This window comes from Nerophis ophidion, linkage group LG08 (assembly GCF_033978795.1).
Source record: "Nerophis ophidion isolate RoL-2023_Sa linkage group LG08, RoL_Noph_v1.0, whole genome shotgun sequence".
Classification (NCBI taxonomy): Eukaryota; Metazoa; Chordata; class Actinopteri; order Syngnathiformes; family Syngnathidae; genus Nerophis; species Nerophis ophidion.
The window spans coordinates 73,877,933-73,901,932 of NC_084618.1; the positions used below are offsets into that span (position 1 = coordinate 73,877,933).

Here is a 24,000-nt window from a genome sequence, read left to right on the forward strand (position 1 = left end):
CTCCCCTGTGACCTCATCTTAGCCTCTGCAGAGCCCACGTTTTGTCCAGAAGTTAAACCTCTAGAGGGGCTAAGTGGCAGGCAGCCAGGTGATTACGCAGCACCCGCACACATTTGTATGCAGACTGGAGAGCAAAAATTGCAGCACACACAATCTGTCCTTCCCCGCGCTTGCTCCTGACACATAGTCAAACATGTCGTAATGCCTGGCCAAACACAAGGACTACATTCTGTCAAGGAGGCTTACAGTGGTTCCAACTTGACCCCCCCCCAGCCCTACTCCCTAGCCTGCCTGCCGCTGGCGCGATCGCGGCTGAATTTACTGCTGGAGGTGAAAGAGCGTTTAAACAGGTGTGCTGATGCAGATGCTCGGCAGGCCAGCATGTGCTTTGCATTAGCGTCCGACAGCACAGCCAAAGGAAGCTTTCAGCAGAGCGCGTCATGTCATCTGGGCACATCATCTATTTGTTGACAAGTCCCTGGATTAAGGAAGACAAGCATGTCCTCACGATACCCTTACAAATATGTCATTAACTATTCAAGACCAAATGGAGTTAATTTGAGCTGAAAGGGGAACATTATCACAATTTCAGAAGGGTTGAAACCAATAAAAATCAGTTCCCAGTTCCTTATTTTATTTTTTGAAGTTTTTTTCAAAATTTTACGCATCCCGGAATATCCCTAAAAAAAGCTTTAAAGTGCCTGATTTTCGCTATCTGTGAAGCCATCGTCCATTTTCCTGTGACGTCATCCAGTGATGCCAATACGGATAGCACAGCAAGATATAGCGTCATTAGCTCGGATTCAGACTCGGATTTCAGCGGCTTAAGCGATCGCATGTATTGAAACGGATGGTTGGAGTATGGAGGCAGATAACGAAAACGAAATTGAAGAAGAAACTGAAGCTATTGAGCGAATAGCTATTGACGCTATTCGGCCATGTTTGCCTTAGCATCGCCGGTAAAATGTGCTGACCAACGATCGGAAGTTTCGCATCTTGTGACACTGGATCAACTTGAATCCATCGATTGGTAAGTGTTTGTTTGGCATTAAATGTGTGTGGAGGGAAACGCTGGATGTAAATACAGTTTCAAATGTACATACAGCTAGCCTAAATAGGATGTTAGCATCGATTAGCTGGCAGTCATGCCGCGACCAAATATGTCTGGTTAGCACATAAGTCAACAACATCAACAAAACTCACCTTTGTGATTTAGTTGACTTTATCATTGGAAATGCATCTGCAGGTTATCCATACATCTCTGTGCGTTGTCTGCATTAGCATCGCCGGTAAAATGTGCACACACTCTGACTCATTCAATGGGGGTCCGGCAGCAGATTTCTTTGACTTTACAGGTATTGTTGAAAATGCATCTGCTTTGAGTGTCGCAGGATATCCACACAACCTTGCCATCTCTGTAGTAGCATAGCTTTCGTCGGTAAAGTGTGCGGAACAAACGACTGACTATTTCGTCGGCTTTCCCCACACCCTCGTATTTTGAACAAATTTCGTCTAATTTCTTGCCACTTTCGCATCTTTGGGCCAGTGGTGCAACTTGAATCCCTCCCTGTTAGTGTTGTTACAGCCTCCGACAACACACTGACGAGGCATGATGTCTCCTAGGTTCCAGAAAATAGTCGAAAAAACGGAAAATAACAGAGCTGAGATGCGGTGTTTGTAATGTGTTTGAGAAAATGGCGGCTTTATTACCTAGGTGACGTCACATTCTGACGTCATCGCTCTGAGAGCGATGGCGTTTAATTCGCCAAAATTCACCCATTTAGAGTTCGGAAATCGGTAAAAAAAATATATGGTCTTTTTTCTGCGACATCAAGGTATATATTGACGCTTACATAGGTCTGGTGATAATGTTACCCTTGAAGCATCACACTTTTCAGTCATTTGCTTGAACAAGCCACGCAGACATCCAAACAACTACAAATGCATGATACTAGATGACCACAATGCATCTCACACTGACACCTGAATTTGCGTAGTCCTGATTGCAAGGAGCGCACAACTCGGCGTGGATCAGCCGAGGGAGGTATTCTTCGGGAAACACTGCACCGCTACCATAGACGACAACATTAGCAACGAAAAGTACCAACATTTTCAAAGTGGACGTCTATTACTAACTGGTCAGCAATGTGAGCTCGTAGGGCTAGGGGTCAGCAACCCGTATGCGGCTCTTTAACACCGCCCTAGTGGCTCCCTGGAGCTTTTTCAAAAAATTGAAAAAATATGATCTATTGTGGGAATGTCCGAGAATAAAAGAGTTATGGTTGAAAACAACAAAAAAGCAATCACATTTCTAAATATAAACACCCCAATGACACTGCAAACTTGAATTCTAGGTGATCTGCATCAATTTAGTAATGTGTCATCAAAGAGTAAAAATGCATTTCTTTCAATATGCGTCATAATTAAAAGGTTCATACTAAAAAAAAGGGGATATATGTTGATAGTCTAACTCATACTGACTGGTATAAGCAAGCTATTGAAATTATATCAGTAGAAAAAAATGCATTTAGTTGAGATAATAATGAGTCATATATTGGAATATGGGATCCATTATTTAAATGTCTTTTAACTGTTAAATAAACCTAAAATATGACTTATTTGATCTTTGTGGAAAATATGAGATGAGATGCAAGTGTAAGCCACTGTGACATTATTGTTCATTTTTTATTTTTTTTTTTATTTTATTTTTTTATAAATGGCTGTAATGATAATTTCAATGAGGGATTCTTAATCACTGCTATGTTGAAATTGTTATTAATATTGATACTGTTGTGGATATTATGAATTTTTGTCTGACTGATTTTGGATTGCTGTGTGTCCTCTCAATTGCTCTGTTGATTGCTATTCTGAAAGATGCTGGTTTGGGTTTGGTTTTGGAATTGGAATGGCGTTATAATGGTATTAATGTGTATTATTTTGTTGGATTGATTAATAAAAAGATAACAAATAAATAATGGAAAAAAGGGGGAACATATATTTGTTATTTTAATAATATTTCTGTAGGAGCACAAACATGACACAAACCTTTATAATTGTTAGAAAGCCCACTGCTTAATATGTTTGTGTTCATGCTTCACTCATGACAGTATTTGGCTGCGCCGTTTTGTCCTACTAATTTTGGTGGTCCTTGAACTCACCTTGGTTTGTTTACATGTACAACTTTCTCCGTCGCTGCCACAAAAGGACATGTGTTATGGTCTCATTTTGTCCACTAAACGTTTTATGCTGTGCAAGAATGCACAAAGGTGAGCTTTGTTGGTGTTACTGACTTGCGTGGAGTGCTAATAATCCATGTATGTGTATTTAATTTATATTTGCATGTCACATAACACATTATCTGTATGTAATATTGGTTGCATTTCTGATTGTGTGCCATGTTGTTCCAGACTACAGCAAACATTACAATGTTGTTCCTTTGGTTTATTATAATCATCATTGTCACTGTCACCGACGTCCCAAGGATGTTGTTGTGGTTTGTGCAGCCCTTTGAGACACTTGTGATTTATGGCTATATAAATAAACATTGATTGATTGATTTATTAATTATAACACATATACAAGGCTTTTAACTTTTTGCAGCTCCAGACAGTTTTGTGTTTTTTGTATTTTTGGTCCAATATGGCTCTTTCAAAATGTTGGGTTGCCGACCCCTGGGTTAGGCAATACGGCTGAAAACTGTATCAAGATATATGTTTTTTATATTGATCGATATCAATAATTCTTTATATTTTTATGAGTTACGGAAAATACTGACCAAGAGAAAAACAATATTAAATGCTTTGCTCACTCTTGGCATTCTCTCAATGAGTTTCAAACAATTTCAGGAGACTACCGCTTGAAACTTGTCGAGAGAATGCCAAGGGCCTGCAAAAAAGTAATCAGAGCAAAGGGTGGCTGTTTTGAAGAAACTATAATATATAAAACATGTTCTCAGTTATTTAATCTTTTTTTGTTAAGTACATAACTCCACATGTGTTCATTCATAGTTTTGATGCCTTCAGTGACAATCTACTATGTAAATAGTCATGAAAAAACGGAAAACGCATTGAATGAGAAGATGTGTCCAAACGTTTGGCCTGTACTATATATAAATATATATAGGATATAAAATATACAGTGGGGCAATAAAGTATTTGTGCAGGTTCTCCCACTTTCATCATAGGTACACTTCACACCAAAATGGATACATGGATGATACAGCAGAGGATTGGGAGAATGTCATGTGGTCAGATGAAACCAAAATAGAACTTTTTGGTATAAACTCAACTCGTCGTGTTTGGAGGAAGAAGAATACTGAGTTGCATCCCAAGAACACCATACCTACTGTGAAGCATGGGGGTGGAAACATCATGCTTTGGGGCTGTTTTTCTGCTAAGGGGACAGGTCGATTGAGCCGTGTTAAGAAAAGAATGAATGGGGCCATGCATCGTGAGATTTTGAGCAAAACCTCCTTCCATCAGTGAGAGCTTTGAATGGTTGACCAAATACTTATTTTCCACCATAATTTACAAATAAATTCTTTAAAAATCCTACAATGTGAATTCCTAGACTTTTTTTTCATATTCTGTCTCTCACAGCTGAAGTGTACCTATGATGAAAATTACAGACCTCTGTCATCATTTTAAGTGGGAGAACTTGCACAATCGGTGGCTGACTAAATACTTTTTTGCCCCACTGTATGAATATACACAGGCGGACATTAATCAAGACATGATTTTACACAATAATTCATTCTTAATGAGCCCAAAGTCGATTATTATGCCCATACCAACTCACTGATTAACCACACAACTCTGAACATGTTACAATGCGTATCGATGGATACATGAATAATCCAGTGTGACTGTTCTTCAAGACCAACAGGTTTTAGCACTTGTCAACATCCTGAAGTGCAATGAATCGAGCACAGTGACAACATGGCGGCGTGGCCATTTCAATGCCACATTACAAATGCACCGACAAACGTGAAGGAGGCTAAATTGCACCAACAAAGCCAAAGGAAGTCACGCTTCAAGGAAGCATGGACCGCTCTATCTCCCGCGTTCGTTATTCTAGACTCTCGTCTTTCCTCCTCCTCAACTAAAGAAAGAATCCGCCGTAGATTCCAGCGAGAATCAGGCGAGCTATTCATGCCGCCAGTTGATTTAGGCACGCCTCGCTACACACCAATCAGCCCGGCCTCACTCACTCGTCTGCCATTCCGACACAAGATGGAGACAGTGCCAAAAGTTCCAATTAAAATATCCACTCGTGATGTCTTGTGCAGAGGGAGAGGAAAAACAACAATAAAACAAAAGCTGCCAAAATACAGCGGGACAAGCCACATTAAGTTTAGCTGTAACTGTAAAATGATTCAACATCATCGCCTGTACGCTCCATTAATGAGCGTGCAGAGGAAACGCCATGTCCACCGAATCTGCTCCTGTCGAGCTCCAATCACGCTGCAGGGCTTTTTATTCAAATATCTCAACGCAAACTGTCACACGCAGTCTGGAGGCTCTGCTTAGCTAACTCTTGGGAGGATGTTAACAAGACAAACGAATGAATAAATACACACATAATGCGTTTAGGTGTTGTTAATAAGGAATGAATGGTGGAAGCCGTTTTTTCACAGTCGTGTTGCTATCACGGCTTTACTGACAGCTTTGCTTATTTTGCTGCAACCTGGCAGTTTTACCATCTGTAGCAGTGGTCCGACTCCAGTCCTCAACGCCATCCCACAGCAATGCTATTGCCATGTCGCCATGTGTAAAAACAAAGAAATGCCGAAATATTTAATAAAAACACTGCAAAAGAACATAGACTCGCCATCGGTGTGAGCCTGGAGTTTGTTTTCCAGGGAGAAGATGATAATATTGCTCTTTCATGTCTATAATCTCCATTTTGCCGACAGTGTTCTTTTCGCAAATCCCATTTTAGCACAAATAATTGGACGGAAATAGCAAGAATAATCTATTCTATGCCACAAGTTCTGGATAGTTCCTTTAAACTTTATTCCAAAATGACGGAGGAACAAACTTCTCTGCGCAGAGGACATACAAATAAATGTGAGTGATTGAAAGCAACATAACCATATTTCAAATATCTGCTGTCATAACGTCCTCCTTGTCACTGACTGATTGCATATCATTATCAAGTCAAGTCAAGTCATTTTTCTTCGTAATGCGTCAATTCACAAGAGAAGTTATCATTAAAACAACTTTAACACTCCTCCCCACATAAGTCCCTCCAAGGGAAGAAACCATGCATACACATATATATGCATATACATTATATATATATATATATATATATATATATATATATACATTATATATACTGTATATATAACTACACACACATATATGCATATACATAAATACATATAAATACACATAATATACAAATATCCATATACATGCATATACACACACATATACACACACGCGCCCCCAACCCCGCCCACCTCAACCGACACACGGAGGCGGGGGTGGGGGGGTGTATAATATAGCCAAGAGTCATGGATGCATTGGAATTCTTGGTAATTCTTATGTTGCGTTTATAATGTGTTACAGAGCCAATGTTCTCTTGTTTGGTTAGGGTTCACAGAGTGTGGCGCATATTAGTAAGAGTGTTAAAATTGTTTTATATCACAAGCATTAGTGTGATCTGTATGGCTGTGGAACAAGACACCTGGTTTACACACAGTAAAAGAAAAAAAAGAAAAAATTCTCTGCCATTTTGAAATGATGGCAGGGTAAGCGTCATTCGTGCGAATTTGACCCGGCGGCAAAAGTAAGCATGCTCTAATAAATTTGGAGAGCGAGTTTTACCCGGCAGTAATTCAAAGCAGGCGCATATTACATGCCCGGTGGCTATTCAAGGAAATACGGTAGTTTATTATCCGCCATTGAGCGCGTCCTTGCTTTGCCTCTTTGTAGTGTATTTGTGTAGTGATAATAAATCAAAATGTACCTCAATTCACGCCTGGCTCGTTCCAAATTCCCTCTGCGTCAAAGAAACAACCCTAATCCAAGTCTCGGTTTGACAAATTTACCCTGTAGCTTAGCTACATTTAATCGAGAATAACTTCTAGCTTGACTTACTACATTTTCCAAGCAGCTTGCCCGTCATTGGTACTGCATAGCGCTTTATAGTTACCAAAATTCAGACTTTTATCAAGGCTCGAGCCAAATGTTCAAGGTTATAGAGTTTCTTATGGATATATTTGCTTCAGGATACATTTTTTTTTTCTATTTAAAAATCCTGTAAGTTTGAACTGAGGTTCCATATCATGAGTGTCAGACTGCTGTCCAATGGTTAAAGACCCCTGATTTATACCACATTCTCGCCTCCATTATTACTAGTTTCCACTTTTTTTCTCCCATAAAAAAAACTGCCAATATGCCATCAGGATTGAGGCATCACTCCCTTCATCCTTCCAACATGATGATCCCCCCTTAATCTGGCAAAATCCAACTCTCCTTTTCAACCCATCACACGTCCCTCTTGCTACTGCTTGAGTGTTTTCGCAAGGACGGTTTCAACCGGCTGTTCAATTAGTTTATTTTGAAAGGCAGGGTGAGTAAAACTCGTCAAGCGTGTGCACACCTGCACAGGTATGCGAGCGCAGTCTGATCGAATCATCACCTGTCTCGGTGATGTGTCCAGGAACAGAACACGAAGCACAGCGGAAAGATACGCCTCATATAAAATTCTTTCAAAAACAAAGGCCGACCCTGGCACTCAGTCAACGTCTACTACGCCGTCTTGGAAGATGAAGGTAAAAAAAAAAGTAAAACAATACGCACATCAAAACCTGAGCCAAACAAATCCAAGAGGAGTTCAGGTAGGTCTTTCGCTGACTGCAGACAAGACATAAAATCAAATAAATTGGAGGGGTTTAGTCTGGTTCTGGCTGGCCCGGTGAACCTGAAAGCATTGTTTGGAGCGTACGAGCGGCGGTGACAATGCTGTTTGCCAAAAAGCAGTTGAGCGGATCCCCGGTGTTCACCACTGCAAACCTCAAAGAAAAGCCCCTCTCCTGGTATAAACAAGGAACTGAATTCAAGGCGGCTTACGGGCTCAATGGAATCACTCAGCATTCTGCATCATATTCTCTTTAAATTTGACTGTGACCGTGTACTCATCCACAACTTTAACATGTCCTGAGGAATATCCTCCTTATTCATCAATCTTTTTTGCACACCTTAAAGATCCATTAAACATAAAAAAAAAAACAACAATAAAAAACATTAAAAACAAAACACTAAAACATAACAATAAAAAGAAACATAAAGCCCAAATGTCAGTTTCTAACATACAAACATGTGTGCCAATGGTTCCACAGTCCAGATGAGTATCTAACAGAACTGTAGCCAGGGTTCGTTAACACAGTGATTATGTCATTTTCAGACTCAGATGCCCTACACATAAACTTATACATAAGGTTGCGTAGCAACGCTGAGAAAGTGGGCACCCCAAAACTAACAAACATCTGGCTTGCACTGGCGCTTCTTGGAATTCCCAGGAGAAGCCTCATACAAACATTATAAGCAACCTGCAGCTTCTGAAAGCTTTTCTGCTTATACTTTACCCACAGGGGGGCAGTAAACAATGGATTGCAATAGGCTCTGAATAAGTTGATCTTTACATCATTTGTACAATAACAACATTTCTTTCTCAGCATGAAGGCTTGGGCATATAGCATACGCCGCTGTCTGTATATGTCATCATCATCACCCAATAGATCAGTAATGATGTGCCCCAGATACTTAGTTTTATTGCTACTTCTTTCGTACAGATTTGTGCCACATTCTAAACACTTTAAAGTTTGCCCAATCCTATTACAAGTTTGATCAACTGCTTTGTTTCCCATAAATTCGCCGCTAGCCGCTTGCCCTCGCTCATAAACACATTATAATAGGACTTCTTGTAAATGTAGCTTCTTGTTATAACTCCGTACCAGCATCATCCCGCCACTTCTTGAACCATCACATAGGCACAGAGGATGTAGCAGGAGAGATCAGTGTTTCATTTTTTGCTATATTTAGCGAGTATTCAGACCTCTATGGCAGTGGTTCTCAACCTTTTTTCTAAAAAACATGTTTGTTTTTTTCAAGTACCCCCTAATCAGAGCAAAGCCTTTTTGGTTAAAGGAAAAAAAAAAGACAGAGATAAAGAAGTAAAATACAGCACTATGTCATCAGTTTTTGATTTATTAAATTGTATAACATATCAAAATATTGCTCATTTGTAGTGGTCTTTTTTGAACTATTTGGAAAAAAAGATATAAAAATAACTAAAACCTAGTTGAAAAATAATCAAGTGATTCAATTATAAATAAAGATTTCTACACATTGAAGTAATCATCAACTTAAAGTGCCCTCTTTTTCACAAAAAAATAAATCTTTAACATCAATATTTATGGAAAATGTCCACAAAAAATCTAGCTGTCAACACTGAATATTGCATTGTTGCATTTCTTTTCACAGTTTATGAACTTACATTCATATTTTGTTGAAGTATTATTCAATAAATATATTTTTATAGGATTTTTGAATTGTTGGTATTTTTAGAATATTTAAAAAAAAAATCTCACGTACCCCTTGGCATACCTTCAAGTATCCCCAGGGGTACGCGTACCCCCATTTGAGAACAAGTGCTCTATGGAAATACTTTTTTTTTCAAAAATGCGATGAGCAACGAATGCAGCAACTTTTCCTCATGTTATTGAAGACTCCGACCTAAAAGCGATGTATCACTGTTTCAAGCGAGCAGCGGGTGCTGCTGTTCTTGCGTCTTAACAATGACTCTTGTACTGCCATTGCTTATGAAAGTCACATGACACATGTAAAAACCCGAATAAGAACGATAACACATGTTGCATTTTATTACACCGTCTCTGCTGCAGCGCTCCATTTTCTAGCTGCTCTTAGTCTTTGCTGGGATACTTTTCAGAACACAGGAGATATAGGGTGTCCTGAATGATTCACATAGTTGTAAATTACATTTGTGGCGCCCCCTATGGGATGTGATCAAAATACATTGGAAGACATGCTAGCTTATGTTCAATACACTGTATCTTCCGGATTATATAAATAAAGCATTTTCCAATGCTTTATCTCCGTCGGCATTTAAAGTGGTGCAGCTAATTTATGGATTTTTCTTTGCTAACAGACATAATGTTTTATATTCACCAAATAGTTTTCATATTACACCAACAGAGACACTGAAAGGGTGTGTTATTGTTTGTGCTATGGCGCCATCTTTTGGAGGAGTTCACTCACTGCATGTGCTGTGGTTTAAAAAATGGATTTTCTCTTTCATTCCATAAAACCGTCCATAACATTTTTGCACAAAATGATTTGTATTTATCACTACTACAACGAAAACAATTCATACTTACTAAAAAACCCCTGTAGGAGTGTTTTCATGCATATTTGTCCATGCCATCGTAATTCGCATTTGCGAATATGCTAACACATTTTCATGTGTCTGTGTTAGTGTTATTCACTTACAATGGCATTGTTTTTGCATTGTTTCAGTTTCGTAAATTCACCACAACGTCACCATGTAGTTATTGAGTCTGTTTTGCTGATTGGAGAGCTAGTGAGTCCATGATGATGACTTCTGTTTTGTTTGATCAGCCGTTTTACTGCTGTGTGACAGGCAATATTTGTAAACAATTAATGTAAGTATATAAACATTTACAAAATCTTTCGTGTCGATATATATCTGCGGTTTATAGTCCAGTGCGTCTAAAATAAGTAAACAATTTTTTATTCTAAAATTTGGTGGGTGCAGCTTAAATACTGGTGCGTAAATATCCTCAAAGTAAGGCTGGTCTATATATCGATATATACGATATATCGCAGGTTTGTCTCTGTGCGATATAGAAAATGACTATATCGTAATATTCGATGATATGCTCTCACACCGTAGCTTTAAGCTGCGTGCATTATAATACTGGCGTGTCTCACTCCTTCTCATCTGTCCTTCTCACAGAGATGTAAAATAAGACAGCCTTCTTACATACGTCACATACTGTCGCGCATGTAGCGTCACACGCTCTCGCCGAGAGCTAACGTTAGCCAGTTCGAGTTGCGTATAGATGCGTACATCACACAACAGGCGTTTTTCAGTCCTTCTTGTCTCTCATTCTAAAAGATACGGAAAACAAGCCCGCCTTCTTACATACGTCACATACTCTCGCGAGTCTAGCGTCATAGCTCTCGCCGATCAGAGAGAGAGAGATGGTGCGAAACTAATCACAAATGGAGGAAGAACAATAAATGCCCAACATAAAGAGCAGGGGTTCCATCATCTGGCGGTGGTTTTGCTTCAAGTGGGAAGATATTCAGCAGACAACAGCAATATGCTGTTCAATGTATATACTATGATGATTAACATGTGTGATGACTGTATTATGCTGATAGTATATATTTGTACCATGAATTGATTAACGTGGACCCTGACTTAAACAAGTTGAAAAATGTATTGGGGTGTTAACCATTTAGTGGTCAATTGTACGGAATATGTACTGTGCAATCTACTAATAAAAGTATCAATCAATCAATGCAAAGTATGCAGCAGAAGTGTTACTACAAAAAGGTAGCAACACTATTAATTTGTTCTTTCATTTAAAAAGTCACCCGTGAGAGAATGAAAAGTATTTAATGAATACAGTTTTGGTCAATTGACTTAGTTGTGGTTTCCCTCTCTGCATGAAACTTTAAAAGTAGCATATATTAATGCAGTATGAAGAAGAATGTTTTAATGTATACACATAGAATCATCACACTGCTGTGATTATATGTATCAAGTGTTCATTCAAGGCCAAGGCAAAATATTGTAAATCGCAATATGGCATAAAAATATTGCGATATTAATAAAAGCCAATATCGCAAAGTTTTTTAATCTTTGGACAAATGGTAATTAGTCTCGGAAATGTCAACTAAAAATAAGTTTTGTTTTCTGGCAGTCATTTTTTTTCACCAATCTTGCTGAGAATGCACAGACGAGTGCGTACTTAAGTAAGTGTGTACTTAATTTGGTGGTGAGCTGACTAAACACTTAAATGTTACAGTGGGTGTTTCGTTGAGCGCATTGAGAGAAATGTCAAAACTGCTCATAGCGCCACCATCCATCCATCCATCCATTTTCTACCGCTTATTCCCTTTCGGGATTGCGGGGGGCGCTGGCGCCTATCTCAGCTACAATCGAGCGGAAGGCAGGGTACACCCTGGACAAGTCGCCACCTCATCGTAGGGCCAACACAGATAGACAGACAACATTCACACCCACATTCACACACTAGAGCCAATTTAGTGTTGCCAATCAACCTATCCCCAGGTGCATGTCTTTGGAAGTGGGAGGAAGCCGGAGTACCCGGAGGGAACCCACGCATTCACGGGGAGAACATGCAAACTCCACACAGAAAGATCCCGAGCCTGGATTTGAACCCAGGACTGTAGGAACTTCGTATTGTGAGGCAGACGCACTAACCCCTCTGCCACCGTGAAGCCCTAGCGCCACCATGTGGTTGATTTTTCAGATGATGAATAACACAAGCAACACAATAAAGGTGCATGTTTTGACAAATGGTGTGCAGCGGTTCAGGAGCAGAAGACTTCACATTGCACAAAAACAAACAGTCATGCAGTGTTTGTGCAGACATTTCTTGCGAATAACAAAGTGGGTTTGTCATAGTAATTAATCCCTCGCAATTCTGAACATGCAGCGAACATTCTGACAGTTGAATGCCAACACAATTTTCTACAAGGTTCCTAGCTCTGATTGAAAGAGCTGCAAGAGAACACACAATGAATCCCGACTGGACCTTGCTACCCTGTGACTCGGTACTACGGAGGTGAAAAAACATGGCCAACCCTAAGCACTCATTCCATCACTGCAGCCAAAGCCTTATCCGTCCTTTCTCTCCCGGTGCATTTCTTCCCCCGGTTCCCCTCCTCCAGCACTCCCACTATTCCCGTGCCCTCGGCCCTGTGCTAATTGGTAAATCTGTTGAACCATGCCAAAGCCAACAATGAGACACCTGGAGTTCTGTCAAAACAAGTTTCCCTGCGAGACGGCCTCCAGTGTTAATACAGTAGCACGCAGTGTTGTCACTCAATAGGCCAAAATCTGGAGTATGTAGGGAACAATTCGTGAACAATTTTGCGGAGTGTCGTGTTGTGTTAGAGCATCAAAAATTGGATTATTGAACCTAATTGTTCCTGTAAACCACGAGTAAACCGCGATTAACACATTTATCCGACGCCTACTTAGTGTTGCTTCAGGGTGAAATGAGTTCAAGTTGTTGTAGGCCCACTTGTGACGCCTTGACCCAACAACCTGTCATCTGATACTCGGGTTACGCCTTCAAAACGCGAGGATGTGAAAAGTGCGTTTGTATGACACCGATGCACACACGCAAGACAGACGGGCGCACCCAAATACGATCCTGCCAGACCTCGTCAAACAAGTTCTAGCAAGGACGCAATCACACGAAGACACGCAGACAAGGAACAACTTCCTTTTTGTTATTCACACACATCTGAACCCTGGCAGTTGTCTCGTTTTCACAATCAAGCAAGTTTTTTTGGTGTGTTTTAAAGGGCTTGTTAATTACAGTCAACATAAGGAAAAATGTGCAAAAACAACACACCCTTAAAAAGTCAAACAAAGCAAACATCAGCACACTTACCCCCAGGGGAGTTTAATAAATCCTTTCTGGGTTTTTGCAGCGCAAAGCCTCTTCCAGGATTCTGAAAGGTGAGTTCACACTTGCCATGGTTGGTCTGGGTAAAATGAACTCTGGTGTGTTTGCTCTGCTAGTACGGTCCGTTTGGTGGAGTGTGAATTCTACAGAGGTGGGTAGAGTAGCCAGAAATTGTACTGCTACTTTAGATATTTATTACTCAAGTAAAAGTAAGGAGTAGTCACCCAAATATTTACTTGAGTAAAAGTAAAAAGTATGTTGTGAAAAAACTACTCAAGTACTGAGAAACTGATGAGTAAATAAATAAATGATAAATGGGTTGTACTTGTATGGCGCTTTTCTACCTTCAAGATACTCAAAGCGCTTTGACACTACTTCCACATTTACCCATTCACACACACATTCACACACTGATGGAGGGAGCTGCCATGCAAGGCGCCAACCAGCACCCATCAGGAGCAAGGGTGAAGTGTCTTTCTCAGGACACAACGGACGTGACGAGGTTGGTTCTAGGTGGGATTTGAACCAGTGACCCTCGGGTTGCGCTCGGCCACTCTCCCACTGCGCCACGCCGTCCCTAGTAACCTGTTTGTTAAATGATACGGCAACAAGTAATGCATAAAAATAGCAATGAACAAATTCAGAGCCAGGAATATCTCTTAAGCAACTAAAACAATAATATATATTAAATAATATGTATTTGGTTTTACACTGTATTGAAAAAAAAATTGAAAATGAATTTTACCTTTGCAACCTCATTACACTATTGGCTAAATTTTATATTCATAAATGTAAGTTTCTAAATACCCGACCTGTTTTTTGTGCCTTTAAAAAAGATTTAGAACTCTACAATAAAACACTCTACCTCTAACAACCAAGAAGCTGTGAAAACGATGATGCTGTGTTCCAAATTTAAGTTATCTACGGAGAGTGAGTGAGCCTATGGCTTTGCACTTTGTTTATTTTATATATATATATATATATATATTTTTTTTTTTTTGCATTCTATTTTAGTTACTTTGAATTTACAACCCCCTGGCGCTGCTTTGTATGTTTTTTTTTTTTTTACTGTTTTGTACTGTTTTTGTACTTACTTTGATTATTATTTTCAACTGTTTGTAAATGTTGAAATTTATAAATAAAGGTTTATTAAAAAAAAAAAGTGCAGTTAATCATGTGACCGCCTGGCTCTGCTTGATTGGTGAAATGGAGTCAAACGTCACCAGTGACTGCATTTGATTGGTGAAACGCGGGCATGCGATAGATCTTACTTTGAAGGTCTGTCTGACAAAACAAAACAAACAAAGCGTGCATTAACAGATGGATAAAAATCAGTAGCGAGCTGATTGTAGATAAATGGAGCGGAGTAAAAGTAGCGTTTCTTCTCTATAAATATACTCAAGTAAAAGTAAAAGTATGTTGCATAAAAACTACTCTTAGAAGTACAATTTATTCCAAAAGTTAGTCAAGTAGATGTAACGGAGTAAATGTAGCCTGTTACTACCGACCTCTGGAATTCTATAATCCAAACTCGGGGCTGCATACCAAAACCTGGTACCATAATGACACTGGTGGTAATAACCCGAAACTAAGTAGCATTTATTCCTTTATTTTGATACTGAAATGAAACAAAAACGTCTCAATGTGACCCTCAATCCAAACTTTATTGCCAACCTTTAGACACTATCATCAGTGCTTGGTTCTAACAAGGTATTCTTAAACTCGCTCAGACGAGCAAAAACAACACTCATTATCCGTCAATGGCACTCACAGCGAGGTTCATTCCCGAACACCAGAAATCTGAATATCAAGTCAAATTTGCTCAAATAATACTTTGAGGATTAACTAACAAACATTGTAACCATTACCTTGTAACCATTACTTCCCTGCTTGGCACTCAGCATCAAGGGTAGGAATTGGGGGTTAAATCACCAAAATGATTCCCGAGCGCGGCCACCGCTGCTGCTCACTGCTCCCCTCACCTCCCCGGGGGTAGAAAAAGAGGATGGGTCAAACGCAGAGAGTAATTTCACCACACCTAGTGTTTGTGTGTGTGTGACTATCAGTGGTACTTTAACTTTAATTTGTAACAGCAGTTTAATATCGCCGGAATTGTGTATCGAATTTTTTTGCTTGAATTGTGTTGAATATATGCACTTCAAGTACTGTAAAGTCTTGCAAATTTGTTGCAGGTTGTGTACACAATTTGTTTTGAATTTTATTTTATATGGCTCAGTGCATTACTTAATTATAATTGCATTCATTTGGTTGTAACATTTACATGATTATGTTCAACTTACAGGGCGGTATAGCTCGGTTGGTAGAGTGGCCGTGCCAGCAACTTGAGGGTTGCAGGTTCAATTCCCGCTTCCGCCATCCTAGTCACTGCCGTTGTGTCCTTGGGCAAGACACTTTACCCACGTCCTCCCAGTGCCACCCACACTGGTTTAAATGTAACTTACATATTGGGTTTCACTATGTAAAGCGCTTTGAGTCACTAGAGAAAAGCGCTATATAAATATAATTCACTTCACTTCAAATTAGGGTTTAATGATTTTGGAAAATAACTGCAATTTTTTCCCCCCTTATTTTTGCGATTACGATTTAATATGTGATTAATTCATCAAGATCCTCTTATATATTTTTAAACAAACATGTACTAGAAAGTCTTGCAATTTTGTTGCACGTTGTGTACACAATTTGTTCTGAATGTTATTTTATAGGACATAATGCATTTCTTAATTATAATTGCATTCATTTGGTTTTAACATTTACATTATTATTATGTTCATCTTGCATTAAAGCTGAACAATTTTGGAAAATAACTGCGATTTTTTCCCTCTCATTTTTGCGATTGCGATTTAATATGTCATTAAATTAATCAAAGTCTTATGTATTTTTTAACAAACATGAAACACATCAATATGTGATATAAACATGTATCAAATGTATTGTGTGTTCTATATAATACAATTATAAACTTACTAAATACTTCGACCTGCAGTCATGTCAGCACAGCGCTTTTATTGTGAAGGCTGGAAGTGTGTCTTTTGTATTTGAGTTTGAGCTCTCACTTGACGGCTGTCATGTGTGACGGTGAGACGAAGCTAGATGTTACAAAACTCACTCTCTTGCCAATCCTCACACAAAGTAGTGTATAGTTTTAACTTAATCTGTCAGAAGACTTGCTATTTAAGCGCTAAAAACTACAACAAAGTGAAGCACGTAAACGGGACCGCCCGAAAAACGGTGCATACTGAAGAGACGGTCCTAAAGCGGCTTGAAGACGATCTGTAAAACATAATCCACGCACAATTTTGACCAAAGAACCACCATTATATGTCATATAGACCACAAACGCGGTGTCCAGCTCATTAGCTATGCTACAATATGTACTAGGTAGCTGAGGGCACTCAGACCACTCAGCAGTATAGAGAGCAAGCCGCTTCAATGCCACTTCTATTGCAACCTTAACACATTGTTCAATGACACTTCTATCGCAACCTAACATATTGACACAACATGCATTGAATCTTACATGCGCAGGTATTTAACCACACAAGACATTCTCTCCCTGCCTGCGCATTCTTTGCGGTTAATAAGCCGCATTTCATCGCATTGTGTTTGAATTGCAAATGCAAGTAATCATTCAGCTTTAAAGGCCTACTGAAACCCACTACTACCCACCACGCAGTCTGATAGTTTATATATCAATGATGAAATATTAACATTGCAACACATGCCAATACGGCCTTTTTAGTTTACTAAATTGCAATTTGAAATTTCGTCTTGAAAACGTTGTGTAATGATGACGTGTTTGCAAGACGTCACGGGTTTTTAGGAAATGAGAGCGCTACTAATTAACAGCATAATTACACAGTATTTTTTACATCTGTGTTGCTGAATCTTTTGCAATTTGTTCAATTAATATTGGAGAAGTCAAAGTAGCAAGATGGTGTTGGGAAGCTTTAGCCTTTAGCCACACAAACACACGGTGATTCCTTGTTTAAAATTCCTGGAGGTGAAAATTTACTATGGATCAGAGCGCGGTCAAGCGAACATAAAACACGACGGAATGTCAACCAGCAGGTTTCGGTCAGAAAATCGTGGTTAAAATGTCGCTTCTTACCGGAGATCAGCTGAGCTTGTGCCGTCCAAACAGCTGCCGTCGACTTCCCTGAGGCACTGCGCGTCAAGACACCCGTGGACGTACACTTCCAGTAAACCAGGTACTATTTAACTCACTAAAACACTAGCAACACAATAGAAAGATAAGGGATTTCCCAGAATTATCCTACTAAATGTGTCTAAAAACATCGGAATCTGTCCCAAATGGTTTTAATTTTTTTTTTTTCCTAGTCCGTCGCTATCAATATCCTCAAACATGAATCTTTAATCCTCGCTCAAATTAATGGGGAAATTGTCGTTTTCTCGGTCCGGATAGCACTTTTTGTTGGAGGCTCCCATTATAAACAATGTGAATATGTGAGGAACCCCCACACTTGCGACGTTAACATCTGCGATTTCCGGTAGAGGCAGGGCATTTGTCTTAGCATCGAAAGTTGCAAACTTTATCGTGGATGTTCTCTACTAAATCCTTTCAGCAAAAATATGGCAATATCGCGAAATGATCAAGTATGACACATAGAATGGACCTGCTATCCCTGTTTAAATAAGAAAATCTCATTTCAGTAGGCCTTTAACTTGCATGACACAATATTCCTTAAAAACTAAAAGGTGTTGTTTTGGACAAAATGTTTTTGTATTTTGTAGGTATTGTGTTACGCACTGTTTATACACCAGTACAAAAGTACCGATTTGATAATACGTAAACGTTACCCAACTCTTATCAGAACCACAGAATGTACCAAACAAAAATACCAAGATTGCTTAAGAGATGGGACCTGGCACATTTGCAAGTGAACTCTGGTACGGTTTGGTTCACCCAATAGCTGACTATCAGAATAACCTAGGTTAAAGGGGAACATTATCTCAATTTCAAAAGGGCTAAAAACAATAAAAATCAGTTCCCAGTGGCTTGTTTTATTTTTCGAAGTTTTTTTCAAAATTTTCCATTTCCCGGAATGTCCCTAAAAAAAGCTTAAAAGTGCTTGATTTTCCCTATTTGCGATGCGACTGTCCATTTCCCTGTGACGTCATACAGTGCTGCCAAAACAAACAACATGGCGGTTACCACAGCAAGCTATAGCGACATTAGCTCGGATTCAGACTCGGATTTCAGCGGCTTAAGCGATTCAACAGATTACCCATGTATTGAAACAGATGGTCGGAGTATGGAGGCAGGTAGCGAAAACGAATTTGAAGAAGAAACTGAAGCTATTGAGCGAATAGCTATTGACGTTATTCGGCGATAGCATGGGTGTACCTAATGAAGTGGCCCATAGCATGGCTGCCTTATTAGCATCGCCGATAAAATGTGCAGACCAAACGATCAGGACTTTTGCATCTTGAGACACTGGAGCAACTTAAATCCGTCGATTGATAAGTGTTTGTTTCGCATTAAATGTGGGTATCTAGTTTTAAATGTAAATACAGCTAGCGTAAATAGCATGTTAGCATCGATTAGCTGGCAGTCATGCTGCGACCAAATATGTCTGATTAGCACATAAGTCAAAAACATCAACAAAACTCACCTTTGTGATTTCCTTGACTTTATCGTTGCAAATGCATCTGCAGGTTATCCATACATCTCTGTGCCATGTCTGTCTTAGCATCGCCGGTAAAATGTGCAGACACTCTGGCACATTCATTGGGGGTCTGGCGGCAGATTTCTTGCCAGGGGTGCGACTTGAATCCCTCCCTGTTAGTGTTGTTACACCCTCCGACAACAAACCGACGAGGCATGATGTCTCCAAGGTTCCAAAAAATAGTCGAAAAAACGGAAAATAACAGAGCTGATACCCGGTGTTTGTAATGTGAAAATGAAAATTACCTCGGTGACGTCACGTTCTGACGTCATCGCTACAAGACCGATAAACAGAAAGGCGTTTAATTTGCCAAAATTCACCGATTTAGAGTTCGGAAATCGGTTAAAAAAATACATGGTCTTTTTTCTGCAACATCAAGGTATATATTGACGCTTGCATAGGTTGGCTGATAATGTTCCCCTTTAAACACAGCGCAAAAGATGTCCAATATACTTTACTGGGCAGCTTCTGGTCCCATGACATAAATACCAGTGTGGGCCGGACCAGACTACTGAGCCACAAAAGTGAAGGCAGTCTGAACTTGAAGGTCAGATCAACACAAACATTTCTCATAGTGACATTTCATCATCAACGGCAGTCGAGAATCAGGTGATCGACAAGGTTGGATTATCAAGGTGATTAATTTCATGAACAAAGGAGATTAGAAAATGTCAGCAAGATGGTGAAATCACTCACAAAGGGAAGTAAAATAAGATTAATCCAGGCCGGTTAGGTATGAGACAAAAAAGGAGTACAGAGAGACAAAGTGTCTGATGAAGTTTAGTTTGGTTAAATGTATGAGTAGATCAAAATTCCCACACCCAAACGGCCAAAAAACACAAAGATAAGCAGCAGCACTGAATTAGCACAAAGCAAAACACAGCGTCATCAACAGCATCATCATGATCCATTCATTTGGTTTTAATTGAAATCATCATCAAATTAGCAGGGGTTAATTTATGTGGTGTGGAATCAACCAAAAAAATCCTGCAAGATATTTTTGGAATTCAAAGGTCTCTCACCAAATGAAATTGGTGAAGGCTCAGATCTGACTGTCCAGGGAATTCCCAGCAGAAGGGCCCCTGAAAGGCAAAGATGGACGTTCCCAAGTCACACAATTATATGAATCTCTCACAGTCTCTTTACACACACACACAGGCTCATTTACACTCACACACACCTCCGGCCGAGCAGGATTTATGCAATGTTCTCCCTGGAATGCCAGCATCCCTTGGTTCTTGACTTATTTAAAAGGACTGGCTCGTCTCTGCTGGCTAAGCCTTCTCCCGGGTGCATGTTCTAGTCCATTATTAGTGATTTTACATGGAGAGATCTGGCTTGTTGCTCATAACATGGCTGCTGGCTGCTTGTTAAACAATATTAGGACACATTGGAACATTTTAGCTTACGGTAGCCACACTTTTATACACAGATAACAGAAAAGGGAGTCTTTTTATTTCTTCCGAAAGAAATGGAAAAGAATTTGCAGGAAAAATCAACATGAACTTTAGTTTACCAGTGCCCGATTTCTATTGTCCAACTTGTTTCCTCCGCAGTGAGCTTATATTTGCACTTGCTCTTAGCCCCTGAGAGGCCGGCTAAGATAACTTGCAGTACGTAGAAAGACCAACTAGGGGTGTAACGGTACACAAAAATGTCGGTTCGGTACGTACCTCGGTTCAGAGGTCACGGTTCGGTTCATTTCCGGTACAGCAAGAAAACAACAAAATATACATTTTTTGGTTATTTATTTGGTGGGGCGGTATAGCTCGGTTGGTAGAGTGGCCGTGCCAGCAACTTGAGGGTTGCAGGTTCGATTCCCGCTTCCGCCATCCTAGTCACTGCCGTTGTGTCCTTGGGCAAGACACTTTACCCACCTGCTCCCAGTGCCACCCACACTGGTTTAAATGTAACTTAGATATTGGGTTTCACTATGTAAAGCGCTTTGAGTCACTTGAGAAAAGCGCTATATAAATATAATTCACTTCACTTCACTACCAAATTTGCAAAATCTTCCAACAAAAATATTTTTCTCAGTGGAATATTTGATGTGATGTAATCGGAACCTTGGATAGGTCAATAATTTATAATAACATTAATTTTGATTCAATATTATGTTTTGAGCAATGACAGTTTGAAAGAAAAAAAACACAGATTCGTTTTATTAGTCAACATTGCAACTTTTTCTAAATTACATTAAGCCTTTAAGCTTTTTTATTTCACTTTTGTTCATGTTTTTGTTTATTTTAATAGTATTTTTAGAATGTGCCGTGGGCCTTTAAAACATTAGCTGCGGGCAGCAAATGGCTTCCGGGGCACACTTTTGACACCCCTGCTATAGATAATAAAAAATAAAATCTGATATATCTATGGGTAAAAAGCAGAACCTGGCAACGCATGCGCGTTTATCATAACTCTCTCGCTCTCTCTGTCTCTGCCCCTCCCTCACGAATGATACTGCGTGCACAATTAGTTTTGTTTTGAACCCCTTCTTAACCCTGAACGTAAATTTAAAATACACGCCACCCTAACTTAAAATGCCGGACATTTGAGGCATTTAAGAAACTCCACCCGGACAGCCCTGCAAAAGAGGACATGTACGGTGAAAAGAGGAGGTATGGTCCGTCTATCATAGCCTTGTCACTGCTACCATGCTGTGTGTTGTGCCTCGGTGTGCATTGTTTACACAACGTGGGGTACGCTACGTATTTCACTTTTGTTAATGTTTTTGTTTATTTTAATAGTATTTTTAGAATGTGCCGTGGGCCTTTGAAACCTTAGCTGCGGGCCGCAAATGGCCTCCGGGGCACACTTTTGACACCCCTGCTATAGATAATAAAAAATAAAATCTGATATATCTATGGGTAAAAAGCAGAACCTGGCAACGCATGGGCGTTTATCATAACTCTCTCGCTCTCTCTGTCTCTGCCCCTCCCTCACGAATGATACTGCGTGCACAATTTGTTTTGTTTTTAACCCCTTCTTAACCCTGAACGTAAATTTAAAATACACGCCACCCTAACTTAAAATGCTGGACATTTGAGGCATTTAACCTTCGTCTTGTGTTAGGGTCGGCACCGACCCGTTTTAGTTTTTAAATGCATAAAAGAACCACATACATTTATTTTTATGCATCAAAGCTTTTTGACTTTGTCAGGAACCTCTATTTCGACAAAATAAAACTTTTTTTTTTTGTTTCACTAAATTATAAAATGCTCAGGTTGAAATTATGACATTGGTGTTGTTAGGGTCGGTTTTGACCCAGTTATAAAAAATAAGACTATAAAGCACTAAGTAGAGCCAAAACTGAACACACTGACGGCCAGCTCCTCTCCCAATCATGTGAGCTTTAGTGGATCCTCATTTTACCTTGTTATCCAGTACAAAAACAAACAAAATTTATGTGGTTCTTTTATGCATTTAAAAACTAAAATGTCCAGACATTTGAGGTCAATTCAGTATAGAGTTGTTACTATGTTAAAATTATTAACATGAAAAAATAAATAAAACAAATGTATTTAAGAGATGTGTTCTAATACCCCTCAGTAATGGTCAGGTAAAACAACAACCTTTTTTTTTTATTTATACGATTCTCTTGAGGTTCGTTTTAACATTTTTTTCAATTGAAATCGAGGTGTATACTCACAAAAAAAAGGCCCAATGGCCCACACCAAAAATATTCAAACCAATATTTTCATGGATAAGGAAACCTAACGAGGTAACCAAGAGATGAGAAACAAATTGGATGATAGATAATTGTTTTTAGTGTATTTTACAGCTGATTTAAGACATGGGTCAAAATCGACCCGTTAACATAAGAGATGGTAACAGAAAGCTAACACAAGAGGAAGGTTAAGAAACTCCACCCGGACAGCCCCGCAAAAGAGGACATATCCGGTGAAAAGAGGATGTATGGTCAGTCTATCGTAGCCTGGTCGCTGCCAGCATGCCGTGTGTTGTGCCTCGGTGTGCATTGTTTACACAACGTGGGGTACGCTACTTATTATGTCCGTGTGGAAACTCGTTCGGTACACCTCCGAACCGAAACGGTTCAATACAAATACACGTACCGTTACACCCCTAAGAACAACACAAGTGTGCTATTTATTTTCCATGTTTTCTGTGTCAGTGGATAGAGATTATGTAATCGCAACATGCGCACATTGCAATGTGTGTTGTAATGTTGTCGTCCAAACAATACTTGTACGTGTTCCATTAAAGGATCAGCAGGACTCTTCAACTATTGTTGCCTCGCGGACAAAGTCAACACGGAATGAATCGTCTATGGGAACCGTCTGCCATCCAGACACCAGCCTTACACACACAAAGACTAAAAGGTGCTCTCAGGCCCGACGCTGCGTCTCGACATGGGCCTGAAGTGATGATGTAACCCCCGTGACCCCTCCTAAACAAACATCTGGATTACATGCCGCCAGGGAAGGTCTAGGTAAAGTGGTCTTAAGGGTCTTCAGTGTGTGGGTGGCGCCTGCTGACCACAGTGTCATTTATTGACAGCCCGGGCCCTCCCGGAGTCCAGCGCAATTGTCTGTCTAGTCCAGGTGCACGGTC

At 39.7% G+C, this 24,000-nt stretch overlaps 1 protein-coding gene across 19 annotated transcripts in view; it reads right to left on the bottom strand.

Moving 5' to 3' along the window:
- Positions 1–24,000, bottom strand: part of tcf7l2 (transcription factor 7 like 2) — a 248,815-nt gene that overhangs the window by 122,198 nt on the left and 102,617 nt on the right. For 13 of the 19 annotated variants that reach the window (XM_061909697.1, XM_061909698.1, XM_061909702.1 and 10 more), the window contains exon 5: positions 20,454–20,513. The exons of the other annotated variants lie outside the window; for them this stretch is intronic. In XM_061909697.1, the coding sequence (XP_061765681.1) occupies positions 20,454–20,513 (60 nt within the window). The remainder of the gene's footprint in view (positions 1–20,453; positions 20,514–24,000) is intronic. 19 annotated transcript variants of the gene reach the window in all.